This window comes from Palaemon carinicauda, chromosome 1 (assembly GCF_036898095.1).
Source record: "Palaemon carinicauda isolate YSFRI2023 chromosome 1, ASM3689809v2, whole genome shotgun sequence".
NCBI classification, from domain to species: Eukaryota; Metazoa; Arthropoda; class Malacostraca; order Decapoda; family Palaemonidae; genus Palaemon; species Palaemon carinicauda.
Window position 1 is genome coordinate 133,091,187 of NC_090725.1, and position 17,695 is coordinate 133,108,881.

At 47.5% G+C, this 17,695-nt stretch overlaps 1 protein-coding gene and 1 pseudogene across 1 annotated transcript in view; both read right to left on the reverse strand.

Annotated features, from left to right (window-relative positions):
- Positions 1-15,125, reverse strand: part of LOC137643207 (NFU1 iron-sulfur cluster scaffold homolog, mitochondrial-like) — a 225,675-nt gene extending 210,550 nt beyond the window's left edge. Inside the window, exon 1 of the mRNA XM_068376057.1 lies at positions 14,917-15,125. Within this exon, the coding sequence (XP_068232158.1) occupies positions 14,917-14,996 (80 nt within the window). The 5' untranslated portion in view covers positions 14,997-15,125. The remainder of the gene's footprint in view (positions 1-14,916) is intronic.
- LOC137659225 (5S ribosomal RNA) lies at positions 4,472-4,590 on the reverse strand (annotated as a pseudogene).
- Positions 15,126-17,695: the final 2,570 nt, after the last annotated feature.

The following is a 17,695-nucleotide window of genomic DNA, read 5'->3' on the forward strand; positions in this document are numbered from 1 at the left end:
GTAAATTGTTTTCCTGCTTTGCTACGTACAGTATGTACTGTATGATTTTATATAGATACGGTAAATAATATTTGTAATAACATATTTTCTAAAAGCTTTTACTGTAAATATCATTATTTATCACTTTCATCATGAGCGTTAAATGCCTTCTTTGTTCTGAGCGTGGTTGTTTACTGAGCGTACTTTATGACGCCGTCGTTTCAGGCGGCGTCATAAAGAAAAACATTTAATTTGGAAGTCCTAAGAAAAATTAAGTAAAACATTGGTAATAACAAAATCAACATACTGTATAATCAATATAATCGATGCAAAAACTAACCTATACACAGATGTGTACACTAAATGCGTTTGTTTCTTCATTATGATCAGAGAAACGTAAACAAAACATTGGTTGCCATTTTTTATCGTGCTTTTTGGCGTGTTTAGGAAACGCATGATATAAAATTGCCTTTAATATTTGTGCCTGTTTTAGTTTAGGGTACTATAGTACATGCATTAAGTGTTCTGTACATTAAAGGGTAGTTTGTTAGCAGTACTGTACTACGTACAAGGGAAGTTTTTAAAAGTCTGAATATATATGTTAAATAAATAGGTAAATATGGTGTCACTACTTCGCGGATTTTCACCTATCGCGGCCGGGTCTGGAACCTATCTACCGCGATAAACGAGGGTTCACTGTACGTCGCAGCACAAGGTTGAGGCCCTGATAGGTCTGCTGCGCTGGTAGGTCTGCTTGATCCTCCTAAGATGCGTCTCTATGAGTGGCCTCTCTCGCGAACGAGAGAGGTGAATACTTCGTAGAAGAGACTTGAAGACACCCGTGATGACACCCATGAGGGCCGGTGGATCAGCAAGCTGATCTTTAACAGTAGCGATCCTCCGAAGAGGAGTCTCTATGAGTGGCCTCTCTCGCGAACGAGAGAGGTGAACACTTCATAGAAGAGACTAGAAGATGCCCATGATGATGCTCCGTGAGGGCCGGTGGATCAGCAAGCTGACCTTAGTAGTAGCGATCCTCCGAAGAGGAGTCTCTATGAGTGGCCTCTCTCGCGAACGAGAGAGGTGAACACTTCGTAGAAGAGACTTGCCAAGACCGTGCTCCGCCCCTGAAGGAAGAGAAACTCAGCAAGGGGGGGAGAGAAGTCTGGGCGAAGGCAGCAACAGCAGTCGGAGACGATGAATTTATTAAGATGTGGGAAGTTCTCCCTCTGAAGGGAGAAACAACCTCACACCTGGGGAGGAAACTTCCCTCAGAAGGGAAGTTGTCCAGCCCCTGGAGGCGAACCTCCTTTAGCGTTCTAAGATGATCTGAAGTGCTGGTCATGTTGTCACGGGAGTACTTCTAAGAGAAGTGATGACGCCCATGACGACGTCCTCTGAGGGACGGCAGTGACAGCAGATTCCCTAGGCATGAACAGAACAATGCTTCGTTGGCACTCTTAGTCCAACGAAGAGAAACTGCATAGTTAACTAGGAAAAAATAAGTATTGCGCCGAAAATAAAATTAATTATTTAATAAATTCCCCAGGGAGGAACTCCGAAGAGGAACCCTCGAGGGAACAACACGACAAATTCGAAGATAATTTGTATTTTTCCTAACCATACAAACCTTAGCTATTTACATTGGGTTTACCTTTTAGCGTAGATGAAATGGCGAGCCATTAGAATTTAACGAGGGTGTAATACCCCCGCACTAGTTAGCGGGGGGGGGGGTAGGGGAGTGGTAGCTAGCTACCCCTCCCCCTCTCACACACAGGTGAATGCTCCACTTTCACTTAGAGGTAGTACTTGTCTTGGGGGACAGGGCTGGCGGGCAAATATATGTAAATAGCTAAGGTTTGTATGGTTAGGAAAAATACAAATTATCTTCGAATTTGTCATTTGTTCCGTAACCGAAATACAAACCACGCTATTTACATTGGGTGACTTACCCCTTAGGAAGGGTGGAAAGTCCCCAGCCATACTGGCTTTGGCTTTACCCGGGGACTCAGAATCCGAGTGACTCGCACTCGAGAAAAGGAGTCCCTGCACCTCACAAGTTCCTTGCTCCGCAAGGAACCGTGTGACCTACATAAGCTTGTGTGTGAAGGAAGAAGTGTGACCCGTCCTAGGCAGTTGACCTGGAGTTCCAGAAGGAACTCTGGGTTAGGACGTTCCCAATACCACCTCGTCAGGGTATGGGGGACGCGACAGTATTGACTCAATACTCGGAACACAAGGAAGCATGGTTTACCTGCAGAGGTTTGAGGTCAGCTATGCAGAGACCAGGATGCTGCCTCCCAGTAGAGGGGAAAATGAAGAAAGAAGTAAGGGCCAGACATACTTCTTTCGTTCATGCAGACTAAAACCTGATAACAATGCCCTCAACCTTCTGCTACCTGTCCAAAAAGGAGCCTGAGGTTAGACCAGCTCTTGTGTAGCCACCACAGAGCGATAGAAACGTATCGAAACTCCTGTGGGTCACGCCCTGCAGGAAGCGGGCTGCGAAGGTCATTAGACGCTTCCAGACTCCAGCTTGTAGCACCTGCGTCACAGAGTAGTATTACTCGAAGGCGAGGGACGTTGCGATGTATCCGACATCGTGTTGTAGGGCGACGTGACGGAGGAGGGTCTGGAGACAGGTCGAGAAGAATGTCCTTGAGTCCGAGCTGAAGAGGTATACTGGTGACTCTCCCCCGTGTCCTTCTTGTGCTCCCAACCCGGCTGCAAGTGAGGACAAACTGCAGCTATTCCCAAAGCTAACCTCTCGATTCCTTTACTGGCAAGAAGGAGAAGGTTTTGGGACATCAGATATAGAATGGTGACTCGAAATCTTGAAGGAATTGGACCGAAGGCCGGGACCCCAAGATTCTGAGTCTAGCCAACAACTTAGGAGCGAACCTTTATGTTGCCTTCCCCCATTCCTTAGAAAGGGCGGAGTCGTACGAGACCAAGAAGATTGCTTACACACTGGCCACGGCCATAGTGAGCAGGAGACCCAAGACGGAATAGGATCAGAGGCCTGACGTAAAGGGTCTTGAGAAGATCTCTTAAGGGACTAAAAAGTCCGAGCCATGCTCCATATTGGAGGTCTCACTCCAACTAGGGCAGGGACGTTCGCAGCTTCGCATGAGCGAAGAAAGGTCCAGCGGGAAGGAAAAAGTTATTCCTTTCAGCCTGAAGGTCAGGGAAAGGCTGAGCGACAGGCTTCATTGCCGAGAGCGGAAAGGAGTTTCCCCCCGCCGAAAGGCAACAAGTTCGTTATTGCTGGAGAAGAGGCCTCAAGGGAAGAGGTATATCTCCCACGACACCAACCACCGAAGACTCTCCACTTCGCCTGGAAGACCCCTGCGGATGACTATCGCAGATGACGCGACCTCCGTCCCGCGACTGTAGCGGGTTGTCTCTTCTTGAGGAGGAAGCGTAGTGTCTCCAGGCATGAAGCCGAAGCGAAGCCCCGCCTCGTGAAAGATGTTGCAGTGTGGTTGTTCGAGTAGCCTGTGCGGTGGGAGAAGCTCTCCCGGGAGTTCCGTCAGGGGAAGCAGAGGGTCTGGAAACCGTTAAGCGTATAGTCCCAGTGGAGCTCTCAGGACCATTGAAAGGTTGACAGACAACCTGGTCTTGTTGAGACCCATTCTCAACAGACAACAAAGGAGGGAAGAAACGGGCGTCGATGTTGTCCCACCATCACCGGAATGCATCTTGCCAGAGTCTCGGGGTCTGAGACTGGGGGGAAGAACAGCGGAAGGTTGAGGTTCCAAGCTGTCGCGATCAGGTCCCCCAGGCCAGGACTTGCTGGTTACTCAAGGCCAAAGACCCCCAGATACACTCTCTCTACGAGGCTCTGCTCAGATAGTCGGAGAGAACATTCCTATGCCCGGAATGAGAGAGCCGATGGTGGTATTGAGAGGATCTCAAATCATCTTAGTATCTCTACTGCAAGATGCGAAGGTATGAAAATGCGTTCCCTGCTGGTTAGAACACGCCAGTACCATGAAGTCGACACCCACGGAGCGAGTCGGCAGGAGCTGTAGGATCTGTAAAGGGGCCAGACTACGGCCCCTAAGCCTGCCTGAATGATGGAGAGGTATCCTTCAGGTCCTGACCATAGGCCTGGACCGGAACATGCCCCCCCCCCCCCCCTTTTTTTTTATGAGTCCGAGAACAGCATAAAAAATGTGGGGAAAGGACGAGAATATCCACTCCCATCAAGAGGTTCCATAGGTCAACACCCATTGCCGGTCTAATCGTTCCGCTGGTCCCATAGGGGCCAGAAAGTCCGGTTAATCGTTGCTTTGAAACCACCGGAACTTGGGCCGCCCCACAGGGAACTTATCCTGAGGCGACCGTTCGGAACTTTAGACGGGTCAATGAGGAAAAGAGAACTAGGAAACGTTCCAAGGTAGGGCTGAAAGCTCTGCTTGACTGAGAACAGGTACTACCACTCTCCTCACCCTTGCCACAGTCAACTGAAGGGAAGGCTCGGAGGAGGCGGCAACAGAATCTGGCGTCCCCAGGCGGTCACCCATCCAAGTACCGACCAGACCCCACGTTGCTTAACCTCGCTGGACGGACGAGAAGCGGGGTTTCCAACGTGGTAAGGCCGCTGACTCAACATCATGGCTAGATACTCAGATGTTGAGGCAGAAGAAGAGAAGGCTCCTAGCAAAATACCATGAACCCCCACTCATGGTAAGCATCCGGAAGCTTGTCCCGGCGCTGAAGAAGGTCAAACCAGAGCCTACCGGAGTTGACCAGACCTCCAAAAGGAGAAGGAGGCGGAAGCCTGCACCTGAGCGGCCATGAGGAAAGCAGGGAGAGTTCTCTGGGGAAAAACCTGCGATGCCACGGCGGGATCGCCACACTGCATCTTAAGCAGGAATACCTGTAGTCTAGGCTGAATTTCACGAGCTTCCTGGAAGATGGATGGAATGGAAACTGAAAGTACCCGTCCTTCCGATCCAGGGCCTAAGGAGTCCTGTCGCCTCGTTACCAGTCTGATCGATTCTGCTGTTCCACGCTGGACGAAGTTTGTTCAACAAACTTGATCAGAGCTGAGAGGTCGACTACGGAACTCCCGTCTCAGATACTTCCTTACAAGAAAGGATCGACTGAAGAAGCCGGGGGTGAAGCCGTCGACGATCTTATGGAGGACCTTCTCCTAAGGCATGGATCATTCTGCCCAAACGGGCAAACTCTTGCCGACCCTATGGCATAGAGGTTCAGAGACACTGAATTCGCTGACAGACGGCAGGCGCGATATCCTTGGCAGATCACAGAGATGTGCAGGAATGGGCATCGGGAAGCTGTCATCCGGATGAGTAACCTTAGGCATCCTCCCAGCGTGAAACCTGCAAGGGGGGGGGGGGGAGCCAATCCTAGAGTTCGTGAACTCTGCCGCTCCCTCTAGGACTATGCCCCCCCGGGAGAGCCTCCCATGCCACCTGTTCCTGACAGGAGGGAACTGCTATTGGACACCTTGTCTCAGTTGTCGTAGCCGGTCCGATAACTTAGGCCGACGTGGCTGAAAGAAAGAGGCGCTGGAGCCCTGCAGGGTCTGGAAGAAAGCGCCTTGGAGGAGTGAAAACGGAAGTAGACTTCCTCCGCACAACCGCTGTCTATGTCTCTGTCCTTGGGCACAAACAAAGTCTTCTCAAGGATGGAAGGGTGTCTGAGGTTGTCGACATCCACGGATGAGACACCCGAAAGGAAGCCCTCGGTCATTGCGTCCAGATGGTCCAACATCGAGCTTGCCCGCAAGTACGAAACTTGACGACGAAACACCAAGGTGCTTGAGCCCGAGAGGAGGAAAGTATCCATGACCTTCCTGTAGCTTCCTTAACAAAACCTTGGGTCGCAACCGAGGAGGGAAAGGACCTGGTAAGCCCCTTTCACAAGATGGAGAAGAGGAAGGGGTAAACCAGTCACCCCTTGGCCGATGGAGAAATCTCGAACGGAAAGCCTCCTGGCAAAACCCTTCCAGGGAATGACGGGGAAGGGCTAACCCAGGTTCTGGTAAGAAGAATGTTGCTCAGACCTCCCTGAAGATACTTCCTGCTCTTGCATGAGCCATGCTCTGCGTTTACGGGGTGAGGCCGTGTTCTGGAAATACGCTTCAGAAGACTCGCCAGGCTGGCCATGCTGCGAAACCCCAACGGGAATCGCAGTCGCAATCGCCCTGGCGCTCGCGCGATGGTAAATCAATGGTTTGCGCGTGGGCGAACGTGGAAGCGCCCATGCGCGGGCACGCAGGAACGCAAACGAAGGTGAGCGAAGGAGCGCAGAAGGAGGGCGAGCGTGGTAGGAAGGGCGAGAGCTGGTGGTCGGCGAGCGATAACCCATAGGCGAGCAATGGATACTGCAAGAATTAAGCAGACGTTCGCGCGACGGAACACCGTCGGTCCGCGCGACGGAACACCGTCGGTCCGCGCGACGGAACACCGTCGTTCCGCGCGACGGAACACCGTCGGTCCGCGCGACGGAACACCGTCGGTCCGCGCGACGGAACACCGTCGGTCCGCGCGACGGAACACCGTCCGTCCGCGCGACGGAACACCGTCGGTCCGCGCGACGGAACACCGTCGGTCCGCGCGCGGGCGAACATTGGAGAGCATGCGCACGGGCGAACATTGGAGAGCATGCGCGCGGGCGAACATTGGAGAGCATGCGCCTGTGGGCGTGCGGTCGCACGGGCACGTGGGCGTGTGGACGCGCAGGCACATGGGCGCGCGAGTGAGCGCAGGCGGTCGGGAGACCGATGACGCGTAGGCGGGCGATGGCGCATTGACGAGCGATGGCGCGTTGACGAGGGATGGCGCGTTGACGAGCGATGGCGCGTTCTGGCGAGCGATAGCCCGTAGGAGAGTGAAGGCGCATTGGCAAGCGATGGCGCGTTGGCGAGCGGTGGTGCTTTAACAAAACGCTAGCGCGCAAGTGAAGAATCGCGCGGGCGCGTAGGCGATTGCCAACGCGAGAGAGACTAGTGTAGTGATGGTTAGAGCACATCGCGCTAACAGAAGGCGGGCCGGTGCATCAGGAAGGTGAGCACTGAAGTAAGCTGTTAATCAGGCGATCTTAGACGGTCAGAAAACCGTTGGCGCCCATTGGTGCGTGGCAGAAAAGGGCGCGCAGATGTGCGCTGGCGATTGAAAAAAGCTGGCGCACAGAAGGACAGAAGTAAAGGTGAGCACTGGCGAGCAGGAGGAAGATCTACGGCAAGACTCAGCTACCAGAGATCGTGGTCCACAGCAGGCGAGCGCTAGATCGCTACTGATGGTGTCCAGGGAACTGACACGCGTGGCAGATCGATGGCGATCGTTGACGCGTAGGAGATCGCTGACGAGCAGGTGAACGTTGACGCGTCTATGGTCGCTGGCGAGCTGGTGATCGCTGGCGAGCAGAAGGCAACGCATGGAAGCCTGTGCGTAGAAGAAGAGTCCTTGTCCAAGACCTGAACCGAAGTTCTAGATCGCGAGGGTGAACGTGGGCGCACAGGGCGCGTAACAGGAACTAACAGGAACAGCAGAGATGATCATCATGAGAGCGCTGACGAACAGGAGAGCGCTGACGAACAGGAGAGCACTGGCGAACAGGAGAGCGCTGGCGAACAGGAGAGCGCTGGCGAACAGGAGAGCGCTGGCGAACAGGAGAGCGCTAGCGATCAGGAAAGCGCTGATGAGCAGGAGAGCGCCTGTGCGCTAACACTGAGCAGGAGCAGGAGAGCGCCTGTGCGCTAACACTGAGCAGGAGCAGGAGAGCAGAAGGGCGCGCAGGGGAGACCCTGACACGCAAGGGAAGAACCCCCGTGGGAGGCAACCCTTTGCCCCGAAGGGATCGTTGTCCGTCGGAAGACTGATGTCCGTCGGAAGACCGTTGTCTGTCCACCGGGAGACTGATGTCCGTCGGAAGACCGTTGTCCGTCGGGAAGACCGTTGCCCGTCGGAAGACGAGGTCAGACTGCTGTCCATCTGCACCAGGGGCGGAAGATCAAGAAGGGGTTGTAGGCTGCATACGGAGATTCAAAAAGGAGCCTCTTAGCACCCTTATAGGGAAATGGGAGGCCCTTATGACGAGGCGGACAGTGAGCCTTACGGCGAAGGAGGCCAACAGCAACAACAGCAGAAGAATCCTCCTAAGAGGAGTCTCTATGAGTGTACTCTCTCGCGAACGAAAGAGAAACACTTCGTAGAAGAGACTGGTCAGCCAGTGACCTAAAAGGAGCAATCCTCCGAAGAGGGGCTCCTGCAGTTGCCCAGCCCCTTGAGCGAAACTGCAGGTGCGATCGCTCAGCACCAAGAGCATAGTCGCATGAAAAAAAGGCAAGAGAAGAACCCCCAAAAGGGGAAAAACTCAAGCCTGGACAGGAAAAACTTCCCTCGGTAGGAAAGTTACCCACCCAAGGAGGCGAGCCTCCTGAGAGTTCTAAAATGAACTGGAGAGCTGTTAATCGTCACGGGAGTACTTCCAGTAGAAGGAGACACGCCCCTGACGAAAATCCATAGGGGAGGCAGCAACAGCCGTATCCCCAGGCCTCAACAAGACAGCTCACACCGTTGCCATATTACAGAAACGAACTAGATCGGTAACTGTAAAAAAATTAAAACAAAAATCATTAGTACACATTCATTCCCCCGGGAAGGCTGCGAAGAGGAATCCCGAGGGAAAGGAACACAAGAATTACACAACAGGCACGTGCCCTCACAACCACTTACACTCACGGAAGGAGAGCTGTAACCAAAACAGAATTATAACAATTATAATTATGTAACTATGTAATTATGTAATTTTAAAATGAATGAACACTAAAGAAAGAACGAAAACCCCGAAAGGAATCGTTCTACAAAGCTGAAAAATCAACAAATACAATTAGATTCATAAACTAATTGAGACAAAACGTACAGCGTAGCAACCCCCCCCCCCCCCCCACACACACGGGAAGGAAGCTACAAAAGGCGTAGTAACATAGTAAAAGGGTGAATGACCTCAAGAGAGAGAGAGAGAAAGACCGAAGTCAAACTCGATCGCGACCCATAAAATTACACCATGGTGGCCTAAACTGCCGAGGGCTCCACGGAGATATCGTACACTACACACACAAGCACAAACTCTGAAAAGGAAACTTACTGATTTCTATACTCAAATATATACATAAACATGAGAAAATGTTTACATATATATTGAGTAAAAGAAAAGTAAGTGATTAAGTAAAGACAAAACAACAATGGCTGCCAAGCGAGGACAAAGACAGAGACGTCTGTCCATGTCCGAGCCAAAAGTGAAAGTGAAAGTGGAGCATTCACCTGTGTGTGAGGGGGGGAGGGGTAGCTAGCTACCACTCCCCTACCCCCCCCCCCCCCCCCCGCTAACTAGCGCGGGGGTATTACACCCTCGTTAAATTCTAATGGCTCGCCATTTCAGCTACGCTAAAAGGTAAACCCAATGTAAAAAGCGTGGTTTGTATTTCGGTTCTGGAACAAATAAAAATTAAATATTGCGCCCTTCCTTCCCCAGTCGACATCCACGGGAGAAGGGGGGAGCGGAAAAACTGTAATAAAACAGAATTACAATTATTTAAATCAGCTAAGAAAATTCACTAATAGTGAGAACTACTGATCCTCTGAAGGGAAGTATTCCCCACGGAGAAAAGCTGAAAAGTTAAAATACAATATTAATTTCACTAAAAATAATTGAGACAAACAATCAGAAGAGCAACCTAACCCGGGCACGGGAAAGGAGCTTCCCCAATAGTACGCTGTTGTTGTAAACGTGAACGACCTCGAGAAGAGAAAGGCCGTAGTCAAACTTTGAGAGGACACATTCCCTTCACTCAGAAATCCATGTTTTCCGTAAGAAAAAAGGAAAAGGCGAAGACATAGTTGAATGAAGAGTCCAGGCGATGACAATTCCCCTGTGGCGGCCGAGTTAACGGATATATGCCGACCGGAAGACCGATGGACTAGAGAGGGAAAGGTCGTTCCCCACGAAGTGTAACTGTGCTGGCCTTGCTAATCTACTCAAGCGTCGTTGTCGTGTATGTATCACACACGCAGCACAAACACTGAAAAGGAAACTAATCACCTTTCTATACACATATATATATACATAAACATAAACAAGTTTTCTCCTAGTTCTAGGGAAAAAACGTAGGCGTAAAAATCTCCCTCTCGTGAACCAGAAAGGAGTCCTCCCGAAGGGGGACTTGGCCTAAGACAAGCTTTCTCCCAATTCATGGGAAAAAAGCATAGGCTTAATAATCTCTCTCACGAACGAGAGAGAAGTTCTCCCGAAGAACATTGCCTTAAGACAAGCTTTCTCGCAGTTCTATGGGAAAAAAGCGAAGGCGTAATAATCTCTCTTGCGAACGAGAGAGAAGTTCTCCCGAAGGAGAACCTTGCCTAAGACGAGCTTTCCCCCAGTTCTATGGGAAAAAAGCGAAGGAGTAATAATTCTCTCGCGAACGAGAGAGAAGTTCTCCTGAAGGAGAACATTGCCTAAGACAAGCTTTCCCCCAGTTCTATGGGAAAAAAGCGAAGGCGTAATAATCTCTCTCGCGAACGAGAGAGAAGTTCTCCCGAAGGAGAACATTGCCTAAGACAAGCTCTCCCCCATTTCTATGGGAAAAAAGCAATCTTCTGAAGGAGGGCATCGCCTAAGGCAAGTTTTCTCCCAGTTTTACGGAAAAAACGTAGGCATAAAAAATCTCCTCTCGTGAATGAGAGAGAAGTCCTCCCGATGAAGGACATCGCCTGAGCGAAGCATACTCCTAGGGAGAAGTTCCCCCCGAAGGAGGCATAAGCCGTAGACTTGCTTTTCCCCAGCTCCTGGGGAGAAATCACAGACTTCAGGGACGAGATAGCAGAGGTAAAACTCATTGAGCTGTACGCAACTCCTTACGAAGGAGGGAAGGTTGTTGACTGTCTGAAGTGGGGAAGCTTTCCCTCGGAAGGGGGATGCATCTTTCACGCAGTCCAGTTCCCAATAAGTTAATCAGGTTGCAGGTTGACAACGAGTGTTACCTCGTAACATGGGCAGCTCATGAGCTGCCACATGAAGCGCAGGATAACGAACAGAGCGGCCGAAGCCCTCGGCATCGTGTTCTACATCGCTGCTATCTGGGTGCTTTCTTTTAGTCTCTCTAACACATTTCCCTTTTCCCTTCTGCTCTCAACCGAAGAGAAGAAGAGGCGAACCCCTACATCTTCTTTCGAGGTTTCCGAGAGACTCAAAATCCTTAACTCATTAGGGAGCAAAGGAATTAGGGAGGTTGTCCTGTCTGAAACACGGGAGCGAGGGATTGACCCCGCGAGTGTATGATCGGAGATTTGCGTGTGTACCGCTAATTGTGTGCGAACACCTGCGTGACTGGGGTCTGATTGTTATGGGCGTAGTGTTGGATGGGCGTACGCGGACACTCCGCGTGATAAGAGTCCGAAGACTCTCTGAACTAAGAGTAACACTCTTGATGACTTGTGTCACGAGAACCCGAAGGTTCAGCGTGATCGTGCGTGCCCCTAACGGTTGTGTTGCGAGAACCCGAAGGCTCAGCGTTCAACGTGCATGCCCTAGAGTTTGTGTTGCGAGAACCCGAAGGGCTAGAGCAACGGGAAAACGGAAGTCTCCCTTGTCACGAGACACCAAAGTGTCAGAGAAACTAAATGCACGAAAACCCAAGGTTTCAGCAACTGGCTGTGAGAAAACGAAGGGATAGCGCACCGGGAAACCGAGGTTTCCTTGTCACAAGAACCCAAAGGGTCAGAGATCGAGAATTCAAAGGCGAGAGCGATCTCTGTGAAGATAGAGAGCAAAGCAAGGAGAAACGCTCTATCTGACTTTTTCTAGAACAGTTGGAGACCCTCAAACTAATATGCGAAGAAGAGGATTCGAGGCTAGGACATGCTTTGCCCTTGGCCGCGCTCCTGGTTTCTTAGATGATCCCTCGCACGACGACGACAGCGAGGCAGAACGATGATGAGAGGGATTGTTCTTCTCAGGTTTGTGGCATGAGTGTATATACAGTAATCTCGAGGCAGGAAGTCTCGGGGAGAGACAGAAGGCGAGAAAGAGCGAGAATGATAACATCTCTTCCTATTTCGCCTGTCTCTTCGGTGAGAATATATAGAAGGCATAAACGGGCGTTTGGGAGAGTTATCTCGCACGTCTGTGCCAGCCGCAGGGAGCGCGCGTGCGCGCAGGAGAAAATTCCCCATAGTGGAATCATATGGGCGCACGGGTGTGCGCGCATATCCTTGCGGATGCGGGAGAAGGCTGGTGCGCCGGTAAGTGCTAGCGCGTAGATAAGCGCTGGCGTGTTGCAAAGCGCTAGCGCGTTGGTAAGCACTGGCGCTGCGGGAAAAGGCAGCATGGCTGCCTTGTCAGAAGACCTTCTAACAGTAGAAAGTTGATGCGCAGGTTTTACCTGTTGCGTAGGATGGTGTTGGGCGCGTATGCCCACGTGCAGGAGAATGTTGGCGCGCAGGAGCGCATAGGAGAGCACTGGCGCGCAGGAGAGTGCCATTGCGCAGAAGATTGGTGGCGCGCAGGCGCGTGATGGAGTTATGCTCTTGTTGGAGCGTACGCGCATGTTGGCGCATACGCTCTTGATACCCTATGTTAGGGTAAGAAGGAAGCGTTCTTAAGTTTGTGACGAGAGCGCTTAGTCTAGCGGCGAGACATCTTGTGAAGAGACAGAAGGCGAGGAAGAGCATGAACGATTATGTCTCCTCCTATGTCGCCTGTACTCCGGAGAGAACGACTGGGCAAAGGAATGCGATCTCTCCTTTACTTCTTCTCTATCTCTCCCTCCTAGCCTCCGAAGAGGGGAGGACAATGAAGTGGAGGAGGAGGAGGAAAAGGTACTGTGAAGACCACTTCTACATAACGGGGCATAGGGAAAGAGGATCCACATCCAGCAGTGACATAAAGGTGTCATGAACACTTCCTCAAAATAGAGCACATCATCTACAAAGAAAAAGAAAAAGGATTAATCAAAATTAAAAAAAAAAAAAGAAAGGCTGGTCTGACAGCAAATAAAGCAGGAGCAGTGGTGTTACCACTGCGACGGCTAGAATTCGATTGAAGGTAAACAGCAGCTACCGACCGGCGGTCCCCCACCACTGTCAGGTGGGTAATTACCTGTCCGGTCGTTAACGACCTTGTTAAGGTTTTTCTGCCGTATTTTCCAGCTCGAGCTAGAATATCTCCTATAGTAAAGAATGAGGGTTTGTATTTATTGTAGGAACAAAAGTAAGTTAAAAGACAAAAATTAATGGCAGTCCAGAATAGGCGAGGAGGGAGAGAGGAAACAACCGCTCTCGATCCAAGCCAAAAGTAAAGTGACTAAATCACAGGTGTGTGAACGGGAGTGGTAGCAAGCAACCCCCCCCTACCCCCGCTAACTAGCGGTGTGGGTAGTTAACCCTCGCTAAATTTTAATGGCTCGTAATTTCAGCTCCGCCGAAAGTGTAACCCCTAATAAATATGTAGCGTGGTTTGTATTCCAGTTATGGAACAAATTGTTTTTAATTTACTTTAATACAACATTCATAAACCGAGTTTTACCAACAAAATTGAATATAACACTATTAAATCAACAATTTGAATGCTATTACCTAGTTCGGCAATTAAGAATAACTTAAGAGTAAATACCTACTTTTGTAAAATTACCCTTTTTTCTCCTTTTGTTTTGGGAGCCACGACAGAAAACTATGAGCACAGTTCATAAATTGTCCAAACTTAGATATCCCATTTTCTGTATTTTTAGTTCTGGTACCATTTGTAACCTATCATAACTATTTTTTTTGGTCATATGACTTTTTCTTGGCCAATCTCCTACCGACATGGTTCCTATACAAGCTCCACTCCTTTTGTTACAAGCTCCTAACCATTTAAGTCACATATTTAAAACAGTTTAAAGGTCGCTCATGAATGGCAGAGGCAAGGAACAGAGACCATACCCTAGCGAGACTAAGGCCTTGAGACTGGCTATGTACATTGTACATGTGATTAGCACCCAAGTCCCTCTCCATCCAAGCTAGGGCCAGGGAAGGCCAGGAAATGGGTGCAGATGACTTAGCAGGTAGCCCTACAGGCTCTCCCAAACACCCCATCTTTATCTCACAAGGATGGTGAGGTTGCAGCACTACAAAAAACTATTGACGTTGAGAGGGTGTCAAACCCCAGTCCAACAGATCGCCAGGCAGGGACATTTCCAATAGGCTAACACAACACCTGGATTCATATTAGAGAAAGATGTCCATATTAACAGCATCCAAAAATAGTAGCCATTTTCCTTTTGGAGGAAATAAGATGTGTTACGGATGTGTTTACGGATATTTCCAACAGTTCTGATGTCATTAATCACCGGAAATACTTATTTTTTTAGTTTTATGAACAGGTTAAACTAAGAAATATGGTCGTAAATGCCACTTTCAGGAGTGAAGCCGGTTGAGAAGGAAACACACGGTTGAGAATTAGTCTTAGGGTAATATATGGATACAGCATTATCACCAAACACGCTAGGTAAGCAAGTAAGGATACTCTCCTAGGTTAGGTTAGGTGGTGTCCTAGTGTTCATTTCCGTTAAATTGTGGTTTTTCCGTCATTTCGAATTTTCAAAATGTCTAAAATCTGATGAATACAGGTTCCTCCCAATTATTTTCCTCAGAACAGTTCACAGTATTTATAAATACTCTAGGAACATTTCTTGAATTCTTAATCTTGAATACTGCGCTAAAGTAAAACATTCAAAACATGAAATAAAAATGGAAATCATATAATTCGATGAACACTCAACTAATAGTGTTTAAACAGTGACCAATGCATATGCTACCGGTAGAAAATAATTCATTGTATAATTAGGTCAGTAGCTTTCCTTCGGACGGGAGATTTTTGACAAAATATCATAGGACCAATTGTTGTATAATACAGTAGTTTACTTACGTTAATGAGGTTACTGAAGATCTCACACGTTTAAATTGGGGAATTCTCGTGAATGTAGAGGTACATAGACGTCCTGTCATAATTTGATAGTGATAAAACAATTTAGTATATCAAAGAATAATCAGTAAAATTATTATATATTTTCAATGTAATTGTAATACAGTAGTAGTAGTTTGAGGATCAGTCTTTGAAACGGCTTATCCCTTAGAGCTGTTTTCCTGATTGAAGTTTTTACTTTATGTAAAGTGATTCTGATTATGTCCCTCCTAGTCTATTATTTCTCTCGTGGCATAACTGGTGTATTGAATGAAATCTAATCTTAATATTATGATATGATTAGTAAAACAGTCAAAAATAAAAAAAGCTGCAATTTCATCGACTTCATATTGTATCATCATCTCCTTCATCTATTGACGCAAAGAGCCTCGATCAGATTTCACCAGTCATCTTACTTGTTACAAAAATACATTGGAAAGAAACAAAGATGTTAAAGTAAAAAAATAAAAACAGTCTAGTGACTTTTCTCCCCTTCCAAGCTTCACCCTGCAGTCGTTGGAATGTTTGTGAGGGAAGTTGGAACACATCTATGGAGAAGCTGGATGTCGTAGGTCCAGCTGTGATATTGAAGGGCCTGACATTACTTCATTCATTGTCCATTTTCATATTGATAATTTCCTATAAGGAATTTTAGTTATTCTTTTTGTTTATGTATTGTCTATTTAACACCTTATAATTTTAAGTGTAATGTTGACTATCTTCTGTAATATTTGATAGATAGGCTATTCATTTTGTGTTTTAATCATTCTTTTCATTGTGTATTTACTTATGTTACTTACTTGCAGATAATCTTATTATCATGTATTTTTAAATAGCATTGCCTCCTTAATTGTTCGTTTTCATGTGGACAATTTTCTGTAATATATTTCAATTATTCATTTTGTTGAAGCATTGACTTTAATTAATACCTCACAATGTCTGATATAATATATTGACTATAGCCTATTCTGTAATATATCTAAAATGGTAATTCCGTGTGTTTTTGTTGTTACTTTCAGCATGTATTTACTTTAATACCTTAATACAATGCTGTATACTTTAGCACAGATAAATGAGACAAACTATACCATTATGGGGAAATAAATTACTGCATAATATTATGAAGATAGACACAAATATACAATGTACAAAAACATTTAAACATATTAAACAAAAAAAATGACACAGAAAACCTGTAGCTTATTGTATCTGTGGTTAGCTAAATCACAATTTAGAGTGCTGTGTGTAGCACCAAGGCCAACAATCCCTTGTGGCATCGCCATCCAGAGTATTATGAAAATATTGTATTCTGGCATCGTAGTTTTTGATAAAGCATTTCTTAACTGGCTTCGCGTGTATGCAGTCGCTTCTCAGACTCTTCCCGTTTCAAAACATACATGATTTCAGGATTGGAAGAAACAGGAAGTCTTAATGGATGTCTTGAAACCGCCCAAGGAGTTGGACGTGCACAGAGAAATGTTGGTGAACGCTGGAGAAAGTGGTAGACACAATTCCAGATTTATTTTGATGCCTTTGAGGTTATCAAAAAAAAAAAAAAAGTTATGCAGTTGCAGCAGTTCGCTATATTTTAGCATTCGGCAAGCCATGAATCTGTGAAAATTTCCAAGACTTTTAAATGGATGAAAAAAAAAAGGATAAAACGAATATAAAATTGTGGTTAGAAAAGTTTGAAAGCCCCTGCATGCCACAGAAGAACATGGTGTATGAAAGAAATCAATTTTGGACACGAAACCAAGATTTTGACGAAAACATTGACATGTGGGTGACACAGCTCAGAAAAAAAATCGAGGAAGTGCAAAACGTTGAAGAGGACGCCATGCTATAGGACCAGTTGGTTTTTGGCATGAAAGATGTTGGAATAAAGTAAAGACTGACACTCACTCGATGGTTGGAACTCTGTAAAGCCGGGAAGCCAGCAGGATTAAGGAAACAGCCACGAGCCGTGGCAGCCGACCCGCCCGTGGGGATACTGGAAATACGTGTGGACAGTGAACACTTCGGAGGATCTCTAAGCAGCATGGACAACATGGAAACCGGCAGCAGCACATAAATCGGTTCATGCAGATACTACGGGGAAGGTCATGGCCATGGAAAATGCTCAGCATACGGAAAACACTGCAAGACATGTGGGAACGTAACCATTTTGACACAGTTTGTGAATCTATAGACCTTGGTGAAAACTGTGGAACATCTCGTCGACCTTTAGTCTCCAAAAAAAGCAGATTAGCACAAAATTAGCCAGTGGATTATTCATCGGTGCAGTGTTAATAATTAAATGGTAAGATTGTTTAGTTGTTAATGTAGTAAAATGTGTATTTAAGCTTAGTACAGGAGCAGATGCCAACGTACTACGCAAGGCTGTGGTTATGGAAACGAGTCTATTTGCATGACATTAGGCCTATGAACCATCCTTTGTTATTATTTGGAGGGAAAGAGATCTTGCCTCTAGGAACTATTCGATTAAAGACTGTTTGTCCTCACATGCTGGTCTCCCTGATGACCACATACTATGTCACAGAAACTTCAGGAAAGAATGGATGTGAACAATTCAAGCTTGAGCAACATATTATGTCAATTGGTACTAATCGTATTCCCTCTGTTGAACATTTGATTGCTGAATGTGGTGATGTGTGTGTATTTGCCAGTGTAGACAGACCAACAGATTGGGTGCATAATTTAGTTACCACAGAAAAAAAAAAAAAGAATGATTCTATGAGAATTT